The 12944-nt window shown below is 44.3% G+C and overlaps 2 protein-coding genes and 1 long non-coding RNA gene across 16 annotated transcripts in view; 2 read left to right on the top strand and 1 right to left on the bottom strand.

Annotated features, from left to right (window-relative positions):
- Window positions 1-12944, bottom strand: part of LOC127534912 (uncharacterized protein DDB_G0271670-like) — a 146760-nt gene that overhangs the window by 37093 nt on the left and 96723 nt on the right. The window lies entirely within an intron of this gene.
- Window positions 1-12944, top strand: part of LOC127534913 (uncharacterized) — a 141270-nt gene that overhangs the window by 35270 nt on the left and 93056 nt on the right. The gene's annotated exons all lie outside the window — the stretch shown is intronic.
- The window catches only part of LOC110969677 (rapamycin-insensitive companion of mTOR), a 38445-nt gene that overhangs the window by 23707 nt on the left and 1794 nt on the right, over window positions 1-12944 (top strand). For all 3 annotated transcript variants that reach the window (XM_051951291.1, XM_051951292.1, XM_022219805.2), the window contains 24 exons: window positions 45-135; window positions 228-294; window positions 1436-1516; window positions 1761-1861; window positions 2126-2291; window positions 2591-2692; window positions 2771-2817; window positions 2931-3066; window positions 3164-3363; window positions 3472-3598; window positions 3915-4079; window positions 4214-4290; window positions 4416-4494; window positions 4627-4736; window positions 4825-4912; window positions 5065-5157; window positions 5260-5366; window positions 6792-7021; window positions 7150-8257; window positions 9635-9894; window positions 9995-10201; window positions 10292-10444; window positions 12547-12670; window positions 12762-12900. In XM_051951291.1, coding sequence (XP_051807251.1) covers window positions 45-135; window positions 228-294; window positions 1436-1516; window positions 1761-1861; window positions 2126-2291; window positions 2591-2692; window positions 2771-2817; window positions 2931-3066; window positions 3164-3363; window positions 3472-3598; window positions 3915-4079; window positions 4214-4290; window positions 4416-4494; window positions 4627-4736; window positions 4825-4912; window positions 5065-5157; window positions 5260-5366; window positions 6792-7021; window positions 7150-8257; window positions 9635-9894; window positions 9995-10201; window positions 10292-10444; window positions 12547-12670; window positions 12762-12900 — 4058 coding nt within the window. The remainder of the gene's footprint in view (window positions 1-44; window positions 136-227; window positions 295-1435; window positions 1517-1760; window positions 1862-2125; window positions 2292-2590; window positions 2693-2770; window positions 2818-2930; window positions 3067-3163; window positions 3364-3471; window positions 3599-3914; window positions 4080-4213; window positions 4291-4415; window positions 4495-4626; window positions 4737-4824; window positions 4913-5064; window positions 5158-5259; window positions 5367-6791; window positions 7022-7149; window positions 8258-9634; window positions 9895-9994; window positions 10202-10291; window positions 10445-12546; window positions 12671-12761; window positions 12901-12944) is intronic.

The following is a 12944-nucleotide window of genomic DNA, read 5'->3' as shown; positions in this document are numbered from 1 at the left end:
TATGCCTCACAGCGTTGACTAACCTTTTCTCTGGTTGACTTCAGACCCAGCCAGGTCCCAGGACACCTGGAGACTGTCTGATGGGTTTGTTGCTGCTGAGGCCAAAGTCATTCTACCCCATCGGGCTCGCTCTAGGTGAGAGATGATAGAAAATAGAAACTGGCAAAGTTGCTGCCAGTTCAGTGTTTACATGTGTCATAAAATGTTGTGTGTGTTTGCTTTATTAGGCCTGACCTGATGGACAACTACTTGGCATTTGTTCTCTCTGCCTTCATCACCAGTGGGCTGTTAGAGGTGAGCTTATACTGTATTTGTTTTCTAATGACTGATCTGCCAGACTTTGCTGTAAGACAAAATTGTTTAAACTTAACCCAGGATGGCAGTCAATACATGGCAACATCGTGCTAAATTACTTGATATTGCACATTTGACTGTGTGCACCGCAGCTTTAAGGCAAATTTATCGATTTCTGCGCAGTCGATGCAGGTGCTGGAATCACAGAATTGCGATTCATGCCACAGTATTTAGGCATTAGTCTGCTACACAAAGGGTTACATTGCCCCACATTTCAAATGAAGAAAAATGTGCAGAGCGCCTGTGGATGCTTCTAAAAAAGGCTGACTGCTTTTTACAAGACATAGCAGCTAGCTGGAGCCTGCACTGTAACACCATGTCTGTAAATGTTCCTGACGTGTGCTGAGCAGAGTGGGCAGAAAACGCACAAGATTTCAGAAGGATTTAGAATTTCCTGCAGTGTTTGGGCTCCGTTGATGGAATGCCTGCACAAATCAAAGCACCTCCAAAGCGGGGCAGCGACTGCTTTAATTAAAAATCTTTTAATAATTAATTACAAGGGTGTGGATAACAGCAAATCTCTTTGCAATGCCTCTCTTCAAAAGAAGCATTTGTTTTGAGCACCATTTGTTTTCACATGTGAGCTCAGCACTTTTGGGCTGCGAACAGTCTGCAAAGTCGTAAATCTTCGGCTGCATGCTGGGGCTGAACAATTAATCGATTTCAAATCAAAATCGTATTTCGCAACAATGCAATTAGCAAATGGCATACGCTGCAGTTTCGGTTATGCATTGTGTGGAGTGTCTGACACAGGGCTGAAAGTGTTGTGCCAGTGGTTTTACAGAGTCATGGCAGTCACACTTTTAATGGAATCTCATGGGATGATGCTCCTTCAGTTGTTTATTTGCTACCAGGACAATATCGAACTCAGGATTCACTTTTAAGCATATCATAAATCAAATCACAATATTTGTCAAAAAAATCTGAATTTAGTATTTTCTCAACACTGCAAACGGATGTCTGCAGACTTCATCACGTCGACCGATGCAGACACGAATGCAGAGAGCATGAAATGGTCTGTGGGGTGTCAATGTTGGTATTGAGCCATATTCTCCTCTGTGCCCTTATTTTTGAAACTAAGGGCCTGGTTGAAGTTGTGACCAGTAGCGATGACCAGCTGGCTGTCAGAGCCACCATCCTCTTGGGAGAACTTCTACACATGGTAATGTAACAATGAAAGCATCTGCAACACAGAGTATGTATTGAAAAGTATACTATTGTTTGGCACACTGAGGTCCATGTGATGTGGAAGAAATTAACCTTAATGTTTGTGCGTGTTGCAGTGTGAAGTTAGCACTGAAGAAGATCTATTTTATTGGTGTTTTTGAAAAACTGTGCACTACAACTGATGCTGTGACTTTAACTGAATAAATCTCTGTTTTTTCCTCCATCTGCTGTTTGTTTAGGCAAATACCATCCTTCCTCATTCCCATAGTCACCACCTGCACTGCCTTCCTACTCTAATCAACATGGCAGCCTCCTTCGACATCCCCCAGGAGAAAAGACTGTGAGTACAACCTCACACCGACACACACACCTTTCTGTTGTACCTCACAAAAGACAATTACAACACACATTTGCAACTCTACCTGCTCTCACGGTGCGTTGTATTTTTTGTAAGTTTGTCCTCTGTCATCAAGCTGTTCTGATCAAAGGTGCTCATTCAGTGTGTACACAACTCACTTCCAGGTATTAGTTATGAGGATAATGCATTCTGAATGTATGTTACAAAAAAAAAAAGCTTCTCTCATCCTTCTCGTCTGTTTTCTAGTCGGGCAAGTGCAGCAGTCAACAATCTGAAACGTTTCCATGAAAAGAAGAAGAAAGGTTTGAAACCACACAGTCTTTACCTGGACCACATCATTCGAAAGTCTGTGTCGTCACATAACCGCAGAGAGTCACACTCACGTGTCCACAGGGACATCTACGTCATAAAGGTAATGCTAGATTTCAAGTTGGCCTAAATCTGTGCCTAAACATACAATGATAGTTTCGAGTGATGCTTTTTCGAAAATATGCTTATTTGCCATCTTACACACAGTTGATGAAGGTCTGTGGCGTGTTTGGTTTAGATTTAGGCCAGTTTATGATGTAAATATTTAAAAAATACATACAATTGATTAAGAGTAAAATAGTTGTAAAGTGAGAGCAGTGTGTAATGAATGCGTTTGAGTGTGTAATGAATGCGTTTGAGCAGAAAGTGAGTCAAATAAATGTTATCTGCCTTTGTGTTCAGGACACAGAAGAAGCACTGATGATGAACCTGAGAGACAGTCACATTCTCAACCACAAACAGAACCTGGAGTGGAACTGGCTGCTTATTGCCACTATCCTTAAGGTCAGCCTGTTCTCTTACAGCGCCACAGGCTCAGTTGTTGTTTTTCTTTCTGTCTAAAATGTTGTTTTTCTCCCCCAGTGGCCAAATGTAAACCTCAGGAACAACAAAGATGAACAGATGCACAAGTGAGACCCTTTATATAATCAAAGATCACTGCAGCATTTTAAACAGGGTGGCATGCTTTCATGACTTTTATGACGTCTTATTCTAAATACTTGTTTGTATTTGCGTGATGCAGGTTTGTTCGGAGGCTGCTGTACTTTTATAAGCCCAGTAGTAAATTGTACGCAGGGCTGGGATTGGATCACCTAAAGGCCAGACAACTCACTGTGGTCGGATGTCAGTTTGTGGAGTTCCTCATGGACTCAGATGAGGTTTGAAAAGTTTGCAAAAACACACTTGTTCCTATTTTTTCGCCATTTTCTAACCTGCCTCTTCTGTCTGCTCTTTCTGTCTTCCCGCTATCACCAGGATGGACAGGGCTACCTGGAGGACCTGGTGAGGGACATGGTGGCATGGCTGTCCTCATCCTCAGGGCTAAAACCTGAGCGCTGCCTGCAGAGTAATGGCCTGCTCACGACACTCAGCCAGCACTACTTCCTCTTCCTGGGGACACTCTCTGCACACCCACAGGGAGTCAAACTGTTAGAGAAATGTGGCCTGTTTCAGTGGTGAGTGAACACAAGAACCTGTCCCGTTCTCGTAGTGTGCAGGAATGTCAAATGTTTTTGTCCGCGTGATGAAACGTTCTGCTAACAGCTCGCTCTTTCCTGCATCAGCCTGCTGAGTCTGTGCTCGGTAAAGAACCAGGACGCTGTGCTGAAACTTGCTGTATCCACACTGGACTACAGCAGAGACGGTCTGGCCAGAGTGATCCTCTCCAAGATCCTCACTGCTGCTACTGATGTAAGACGGCGCCGATAACAAAAGATTTAAGCACAAAATACATATAGAGTAGTTATGAAACATCAGTCATTGCACTGTTACAAAACCACACTTTACTGCAGTGTCAGTAGATACAAAGTCATATTATTACAAAAACACCACCATGTTATGGACCCTAGGGGAGAATGTATGGGTGTCCTGAGAAGATGATGTGGTTTTTAAAACAATCACCTGATGTTCTTATAGCCATATGATCTACTGAACTAGAGTCTCACAGCTAAGTTGATGTCCTTAAACCTCCTCCTTATCACACAACGCTTCTTGTCTTGCTGAGCAGACGTGCAGGCTGTATGCGACCAAGCACCTCCGTGTGCTGCTGCGTGCGGGTGTGGAGTTCTTCAGTAGCTGGGGCATGGAGCTGCTGGTCACACAGCTTCATGACCACAGCAAGGCTGTGTCCATAGAGGCCTTGGACATACTGGACGAGGCCTGTGAAGACAAGGTGAGCGATGAAAAAACACACATGCTTCACTGGGATCACTGTCAGTACGGCATGTTGAAAGAGGCAGTAATGAAACGTTATTGTGTTAGGTTAAGCTGATAGTTTGACTGACAGTGGTGTTGTGTGCTTCACAGGCCAATCTTCACGCTCTAATCCAGCTGAAACCAGCCGTGTCCCACCTGGGAGACAAAGGCCTCCTGCTGCTCCTCAGGTGGGTTTTCACCACAACAGCACTGTTTACCAGGAATGACTTCCAGCATATTTATCAGTCTTTAAAATAGTTCAGCAGCAGCATTATATGCCTTCTCAAATACACTCTTTTTTTCTACTGTTTAGGTTCCTGTCCATTCCTAAAGGTTTCTCCTACCTCAATGAGAGGGGTTATGTCAGCAAACAGCTGGATAAATGGCAGAAGGTATGATCAGGATGTCAGCAGAGAGTGAAATAGTTTCTCAATTGTTGTCCACTTAGAAATAATTTTTAATCAACTTATAAAAAGACCTGACATGAACAGAAACGTTTCTCTTTTACTCTCTTGTGATTGCAGGAGTACAACCTTAAGTATGTGGACCTGATAGAGGAGCAGCTCAATGAAGCACTTACAACTTACCGCAAACCTGTCGACGGAGACAACTACGTCAGACGTAGCAACCAAAGGTAAGAAGGTGGAGTATGTGAGCACCTGTCAAGCCACAGGAGTGAAGTGATTTTTACGTGTGCCTTATGTCTTCGGTGGTGTGTCCAGGTTACAAAGACCAAATGTCTATCTTCCTGTGCACTTGTACGGTCAGCTGGTCCATGATAAGACAGGCTGTCATCTATTGGAAGCTCAGGTAAGTGCTTTATTTATTAAACATATTTCTCAGCCATTTCAAAGCACACTCTGTTTTATTGAGTGTTCTTACTTGTTTTGTGCCTTCATTGCTCTGAAGGGCGGTAGAATGTGAAGGCTTGCTTCCTGATGTCTTTTTTCATTTGTCTGCAGAGTGTGGTTCCTGATCTCAGCTACACGGTTCGCTCCCCGATGCTGGACACCTGGGAGGGCATCAAACAGCTGAAGGCTGCACTCTGGGCTCTGGTCAGAAACAGTCGCCTCAATTTATGTCACTTGCCTTACCATTTCAGTGTAATTATTGTACTTGACAGAGATGACTCTGATGGTGGACATTTTCCATTTTAGGGCAACATTGGCTCTTCAAACTGGGGTTTGAATCTCCTACAGGAGGAGAATGTCATTCCAGACATCCTCACATTGGCGCAGCACTGTGAGGTGCTATCAGTACGAGGGTAAGCATGCCTGTTTTTTCAAAAATCATTTCCAGACTTCACTTGACTATGTTTAAGTTGCTGATATTTAAAACATGTGGATTTACTGCACATTTAACAAAACAAATCAATCAGTCAATCAATCATTTGTGTAGCTCTTTACAACAGCCCAAAGGGTGGCCAAAGTGCTTCACAGTGAAAAACAAGAGAATACCTTAAAAACAATACAGTAACTGAAAACAGGGCAAACAATCACAGTTACGGGCACATTTAGAATAATCAAATAATCTCAACATAGTTTTGGACTGTGGGAGGAAGCCGGAGTACCCAAAGAAAACCCACGCATGCACAGGGAGAACATGCAAACTCCATGCAGAAAGATCCCGGGAAGACCGAGATGTGAACAAGGGATCCTCTAGCTGCAAGGCCAAAGTGCTAACCACTACCCTACTGTGCAGCCCGTAAAATATTCAATAAAACAATAAAATAAACAGCAATAAAACAGCAATAAAATATAACATCTAAAAGTAATAAAATGTCACCATTCCATTAGGTATGAAAAGCTATTTTAAACGGGAAGGTTTTGAGTTGTGATTTAAAAAGACCTAGGTCAGTGATGGAGCGTGTTCCAGAGCCTGGGTGCAGCTACAGAGAACGCCCGGTCACCCCAGTGTTTGTATTTGGACCTCAGTACTTCAAGCAGCTGCTGATTGGAAGACCGCAGAGCTCTTTTTTAGTCCTTTAAAGTAGAAGGCTCTGATAAATAAAGGAGAGCAAGACTGTTAAGAGCTTTAAAAACAAATAACAGAAGTTTAAAAAGAATTATTTACTGGACTGGATGCCAGTGGAGAGAATAAAGGAGTGGGGTGATGTGCTCAAGTCTAGAGGCGTTTGTTAAAAGATGTGCTGCAGCATTTTGCACGAGTTGCAGGCGGCTGATAGATAACTGGGAAATGTCAATGTGAAGTGCACTGCAGTAGTCCAGTCTTGAGCTGATAAAAGCATGAATGGCATGAAATAAACGGAAATATTTCAGGGATTTGCAGATGTAATGGGTTAACAGGGCTGTTGTATTTTTACTGCACTGACTGACCGGATGTTGACCACGGGTCTAAGCCGGCCTTTTCCATCTACACATTTCATGCAGTATTCTCCTCTCTGTCTGCTATCTGCATGTTACCGTTGCTTTGGCAAACAACAATCTCTGAGCAGAAACGTACACACTGAAAATCCCAGGTTTAGACAAAGATGTGGATCAACAAAGAGGCAGGTGTTCTTTCAATGAATGTTCCACCACAGCATGTTTCCTCGACACCGTTCTGAAAGGACACCATCGCTGCCTCCTGGGCTTAGCACCACCCAAGACAACTGTGATTTTGATAAAGAAGCATAATGTCAACATTGTTGAGATGGACATGCTTACTGATTGTGTTCTTCTGTCTCCAGGACGTGTGTTTATGTGCTGGGTGTGATCTCCAAGACCAGGCAGGGTTGTGAGGTTTTGAAGCAGTATGGTTGGGATGCAGTCAGACACAGTCGCAGGACGCTGTGGCCTGTCACTCCAGATGAGGTGGACACACAGCTGACCTCTGAACTTTCTTCAGTACCTAGCACGCTCAGTCTGAACTCTGAATCCACCAGCTCCCGCCACAACAGCGAGAGCGAGTCTCAACCAAGTACGTAGGACATTGTCTACACTTTATCAGCAACATTTACTGACAGATTTAAAACTTTTCTAATTGATGTTACCTCAGGTAGACATTAGTCTTTAATTGTGTTATTAATTCACTCTCTGTGCTCGTAGACATGTACATCCTGGATGACGACAAGTGTGATGTTCTGGACCAGTCAGACGAGCCTTCTTTCTATTTACACTCCAAACCAGTCAAAGACCGCAGCCCTTTCACAATCCTGGCCTCTACGCGCTTCGTCCGCACCCGCTTCCTTACCTCCCTGTCCCTCCCCAGCAAGAAACTGCGCTCCACCAGTGACCCTAAAACCCCGACAGGCTCTCGCACCCCTACTGAGCTCAAGACAGGGAGTATGAGACGGAACCGGACAGTGACAGAACCCTCTGTCTACAGCCCAAACCAGGGGGACGTCTTCACCCCTGTGTTTAATGGCAGAGGAATTCCAAAGAGTCCAACAGTCAGCCTGGAAACATCCTTTGTCGGGACCAGGGGGGGTTCTGAGGAGCAGCTTGTGGATGGCAGGCTGGCCAGGGGAGGAGGCTCAGGCCTTGGACTCAGTGGTCTCGGAGGGCACGGGGCCGTGGAGCACCACAGCCGGGAGAGGGAACAGACCAGCCGAGAGCGTTTAGCAGGCGACGGCGGCTCCTCTTCTAGCGGAGGCAATGTTGGAGGGGGTGGAGGAGGCGGCGGTGGAGGTACTCAATTTAAAAGCCGCAGTCAGAGCTTTAACACGGACACTACAACCAGCGGCATCAGCTCCATGAGCTCTAGCCCCTCCCGGGAGACTGTTGGAAACCCTGATCATACAGAGCCTGAACCTGACTCTTCTGACTGTGTGAGCCTCAACACAGTCGTGTCTGCCAAGACTGTCAAAACACTCTCTTCTCTCACCCCCCAGGCTCAGACTAACCACATGTCCACGCCTAAGCCCTCCACTGTCACTCTGGTACCGCCTGGCTCCTCGCACACTCTCCCACGCCGAGCTCAGTCTCTCAAATCCCCCTCAGTAACCACCATAAAAAGCCTGGCTGATTGTAGCTTCATGTACACCAGCCCCAGAGACGCGCTGGGCTACGCTACGCTGAAGAGGCTGCAGCAGCAGAGGATACACCCGTCTTTGTCTCACAGTGAAGCGCTGGCTTCACCTGCCAAAGACGTGCTTTTCACTGACACCATCACTATGAAAACTGGCAGCTTGGACTCCAGATTAACACCTCGGAGGTAAGTCAGACATCACCACAGGGACCGTATGACAGAAGGCAGACACTGTCACACCTGAATTTATCTGTTTTTCCTTTGTCTTCACAATTGTTTGTTTCAAATGATGTGTTTGTTGTTTGAAGGGGAAGGTGTCATCCCAGAGAAAAGCTAAAAACATGCCTCGATTTGCGCTACTGCAGCTTAAGCAGCTTTGTGCTTGGAGTAGGGTGTCTGCTTTGGCAGTGGCAGGTGTGAGTGTGTTTTATGTGCACCTTCTGCTGTGTCTGTCAGGCTGTCAGATAGGAGGCGTACCTGTCCAGAACCCAACACGATAAGTTCCTACCGCAGGCTGTCCAGAACACTCGTACCGCGGTGGGTGGACCTACCCAGCGTCCTCCTTTGTAGAAATGTAGTTTCTAGCTCTGATCCACACGAATGTGTCATCGCTGCTTCTCCTAGAGTAGTGACGGCTTCATGCTGGTCTGCCTTCGCTTTGACCCGTAGAATGAGTAAACCCCGTAGAGATCGATCAAATTCTAATCGCTCCCTGTAACCTTGTCTAGAGACTGAAACAGCATACAGAAAGTGATCCTAAATTATAAATGTGCCTTTGCTGTTTGTACTGGTATTCAATTGATTTTTTTTATATTTGTGTCACTCATACACGTGTGAAGATTTTTATCTAGACAGTGCAAAAAGCGGCGCCACAAAATGGAGAAACAAGTCTGTGAGTGTGAGAGGTTTGAGAATGAATGATACAATAATCAAGCTCTTAGATCTCACTGTGTATGATCTCTGATCTCATTAATGTGAAGGATTGTACTAACAGTAACTTATTGATAAACTTTAAATCTCAGGCGGTAGAGAGTATTTAAATTTCATTCTGTGGAAATTATGGAAGAAAAATGAATCTGTGAATTTATTCCTTGGCAAATCTATTAACAGTTTGGTGTATGACTGAAATAACAATTTCCAAAAGATGGTGTCATAAATGGTTAAAATCCTCCCTCAAATTTGAAGCTGATGTATGAAACTGTTTGTTTAGCTAAAAGTCTGAAGATATTGAATTAAATGAAACCAAGACAAAACTTGAAAATACTTCATACTGTGTGACATATAGTTACTCCCTTCTGTTTACAATGTGCAATCATGCAAATTTAGTCATTTAATCCCAAAGAAAACTTTTGTCTCCTTTTATTAAAGGTTTTCTCTGAGTCAGAGGTTTCCAGTTGTTGCTTCCCTGATAGTTTACTTCAGTATGAATGCCTTAGAGCCCATTAATAAAGCCCTGTGTTTGTGCTTTTACCCAACATTTTTTCACTTACTCCCCATGTTCCTTTTCTGTCCCAGTCTCTCCCCCCGGATCCTCTCACGCACCTCTCCTCTTGCCCTCCCTAGATTTCTGAAAGCTCTGAGCTTTGCCTCTCTGGATAAAGAGGAACTTCTCAGTCCCATCAACCAAAGCACTCTGCAACGCTGCTCTTCTGTGCGCTCCATGGTCTCTAGCGCCACCTTCGGGTGTAACGATGACTACATTGGCCTCGCGCTGCCGATGGACATCAATGACATGTTCCACATCAGAGACTCGGCCTACTTTCAGCAGAGGATCAGCCCGCCTTCAGAAGAGCGGAAACGCTTCCTCTTTGGTGATGGAGATGGTAAATGTGACTTTATGCCTGAATAAATGATTGTTGAAACATAAACTATTGACAAGAAAAGCATTTTGAAACGGATCCGTGTTGGCGCTGTCCTCTGTAGGCGACCGTCCTGCTATCCCCGTACTGAAGCAGCAGTTCAGTATCTCTGAGCTGATCGTGTGCCGAGGCGACTCTCAGAATCATATGGTGGGTTCAGAGGAGACAGGCCTGCAGGATCACAGTGAAGAGAACTGCCTCTACTGCGTTGGATCCACCGTCCTCGGTTACCCCACACAGCCGCAGATCAACAGCACACACCCTCGGACAGGTGAGCGGACACACACCGAGTTGTTTTCAGGAGCGTTCTTAAAACAAGAAATGCTGATTTTTTTTTTTTTTTTTGTATTTTTTCTGACAGATTACGTCGACTTCCCGTCATGGGCTGGGCAGAGTGGCCATCGTCTGGAGGTGATGCCTCAGTCCAAGTTCTCTGGAGTGTCCGGCTGCAGCGACGCCGCCGTTTCACAAGGTTCAATCTGTAGCACGCCCACACCTGGGGACATCGTCATTGGTAAGACATTAAATAACCACAGCCTTCAATTAATGATCCTATTTGATTAATGTTAATATTTTGCTTGCTAATATTTTCCTATGATGTCCTAGAAGCTACATAATGAACTAAATAAGGCACGGCTAAACATTTGAAATTGTAGCAGACCAATAAGTCTCACAAACACAGATTAGGACATTATTATGGAGCAAACCTCAGGAGCTGGTCCTGTCTACTTGTAGTATGGGACTTTCTATATCATTATTCTTCTTCAGAACCAGCGTCGGGTCAATAGTAGAGTTTTGTACTTTGTATCATACGTAGTTTAATGTTTTTTAGTGTTTGAGCAGAGTTGCAGGTGAGCTGACAGGAGTGGCTGGAGAGAGGTGACGACCTTATAGATGTGCACTTTTCAGAGGAATCAGTGGTGTAGAGCTACATTTAAGTAATTTCAAGGCAGGAAGGGATTATTTTCAATAAAAACCTTTTAAATATGTCATTTTCATGAGTATTGAGAAGTTTAATCAATGCTTGGAGAGGGGCTTTTTTTGGTGATCCCTAGTCCATTATCACATATACACAACATCCATCCATTATTACTATTATTAGAACATACAAACTCCATGCAGAGCCGTGGATCTTCTAGCTGCAAGGCGACGGTGCCAGCCACCCAACCACCGTATGCACATCCATGGTTCAGTTCCCAGCCAGAACACCTTTGTTGCATATCATATGGGCCTCTCTTTACCCTTGTGTCTCTCTGGACTCTCAATGTGCCAAGGCAAAGCCACAATGATGACTACTAACTAAGATGTCTTGTTTAGATTAAAACTCTTCTGTTCTAAAGTGTCCTCTCCAAGACAAGCATCAGTTGAGAAGGAACAATGAGAAATGACTCAAAATATGCTTCAAAATAAGAATCTTTGTGGCCTAAACAGTCCTTAGTATATGAGTCCAGTATGAAAGAAGCAGCTTGGAGCTTCACATTAGTTATGTGCATTAAATAAATCTTATTGTAGACCAAATAACAAAAAAAGGACCAAATCAAAAAGCAGCTCATTGTACCTTATCAGTCCTCTCTTCTCATTTCTCTGTTTGTCCATCCTCAGTTCCTCTCCTCAGCTGCTGTTCTTGCAGTTTAGTCCGTCTCACCAGAGGAGGCAAAAACGGGCACAAGGAGAGAGGAGTCTCGGATTCATGACAGCTTAAAGTGTATATTTACTTATGAATCAAGCCACAGTTTCCCTGTGGCATTTTTTTAAATTTACCACATACACATGTGCCATGAAATATAAAAGAGTTGTGAAACACAGAAGAGTGTCATTTAAATAATGACAGAAATATGTTATGACTGGCGAGTGCAAAATATTCTTCTGCAAAAACTACAGCGAGGATCCACCAGTGCATCCTTCCTCATCGCTCCTCTGGCAAGTCCTCCTTTGTCCTTGAGATGCATTGTTGGAACTGAGACGTGCTTTAAGCAGGCGCGCTGAGATTGATATCTGGGTCACAGGTGGGAGGATGGAGGAGACGTCTAGTATTAAATCCTAGTAATAACTTGAAAAGCACTCAGAGAGTGCAGACCTCCGCCAAGGATAGAGAGGAAAACACAAAACCCATGCAGTAAAGGATCATGAGCTGGAATCAAACCTGCATCTCTGACACAGTTCTGTTTATGAATCACCTTCTTAACCAGTTGAGCTATCTGGACACCTTACTCCAATTTGTTGGACGACATACTAACCTATGATGTTTTTGTCATATTTTGGAGCACATACTAAAAAATTCAAAGTGATCCAGAATCCAGGATCCTTTCCGGATCGCCACCGAAATCAAATCAGCTCATCCTCTTATCATAGTCTACATCCCCTCAAAATGTCATCTGAATCTGCCCAGGCGTTTTTGAGTTATCTTGCTAACAGACAGACAGACAGACACACAAACGCTGGGTGTCACATAACCTCCTTGGCGGAGGTAAAAATCGACCTAAAATGGCTGAAAAGATTTTGGCTGGAGATAGTTATGGGAACATAACACAATGAAGAGAAGCAACAGAAGAGAAGTGTCATATTTACTGCATTTAATGTGATGAATACTAGATATTTCTTCGTTGTGGCCTTCAGGTGGCAAAGCGATATCAGAGGACGGCCCTGCCTCGAGAGTCCTGCTGAGGAAGGAGGTGCTCCGGCTCATCATCAACCTCAGCTCCTCTGTAGGAACCAAAGGCCACGAAACAGGACTACTGACGTAAAGCTCACTCTCTTACATGCAGAATATAAACACTAAGAGAATAATTGAGGTTGTTTTTAATGCTCTGTTAACTCTCTCCTCTCTTCAGGATAAAGGAGAAGTTTCCCTATGCGTTTGATGACATTTGCCTGTACTCCGAGGTTTCCCACCTCTTAGCCCACTGTATGTTCCGCCTCACCTCAAGACGTTTCATACAAGAGCTCTTCCAGGACGTGCAATTTATGCCGGTAAGGCATCGTACCACCCATCTTCTACCTTTTCTGAAACTCTT

The sequence above is a fragment of the Acanthochromis polyacanthus genome, chromosome 7 (genome assembly GCF_021347895.1).
Source record: "Acanthochromis polyacanthus isolate Apoly-LR-REF ecotype Palm Island chromosome 7, KAUST_Apoly_ChrSc, whole genome shotgun sequence".
In the NCBI taxonomy this organism is placed as follows: Eukaryota; Metazoa; Chordata; class Actinopteri; family Pomacentridae; genus Acanthochromis; species Acanthochromis polyacanthus.
Note: the sequence above shows the minus strand (reverse complement) of the source record. Positions and strands in the feature narration are given on the sequence as shown.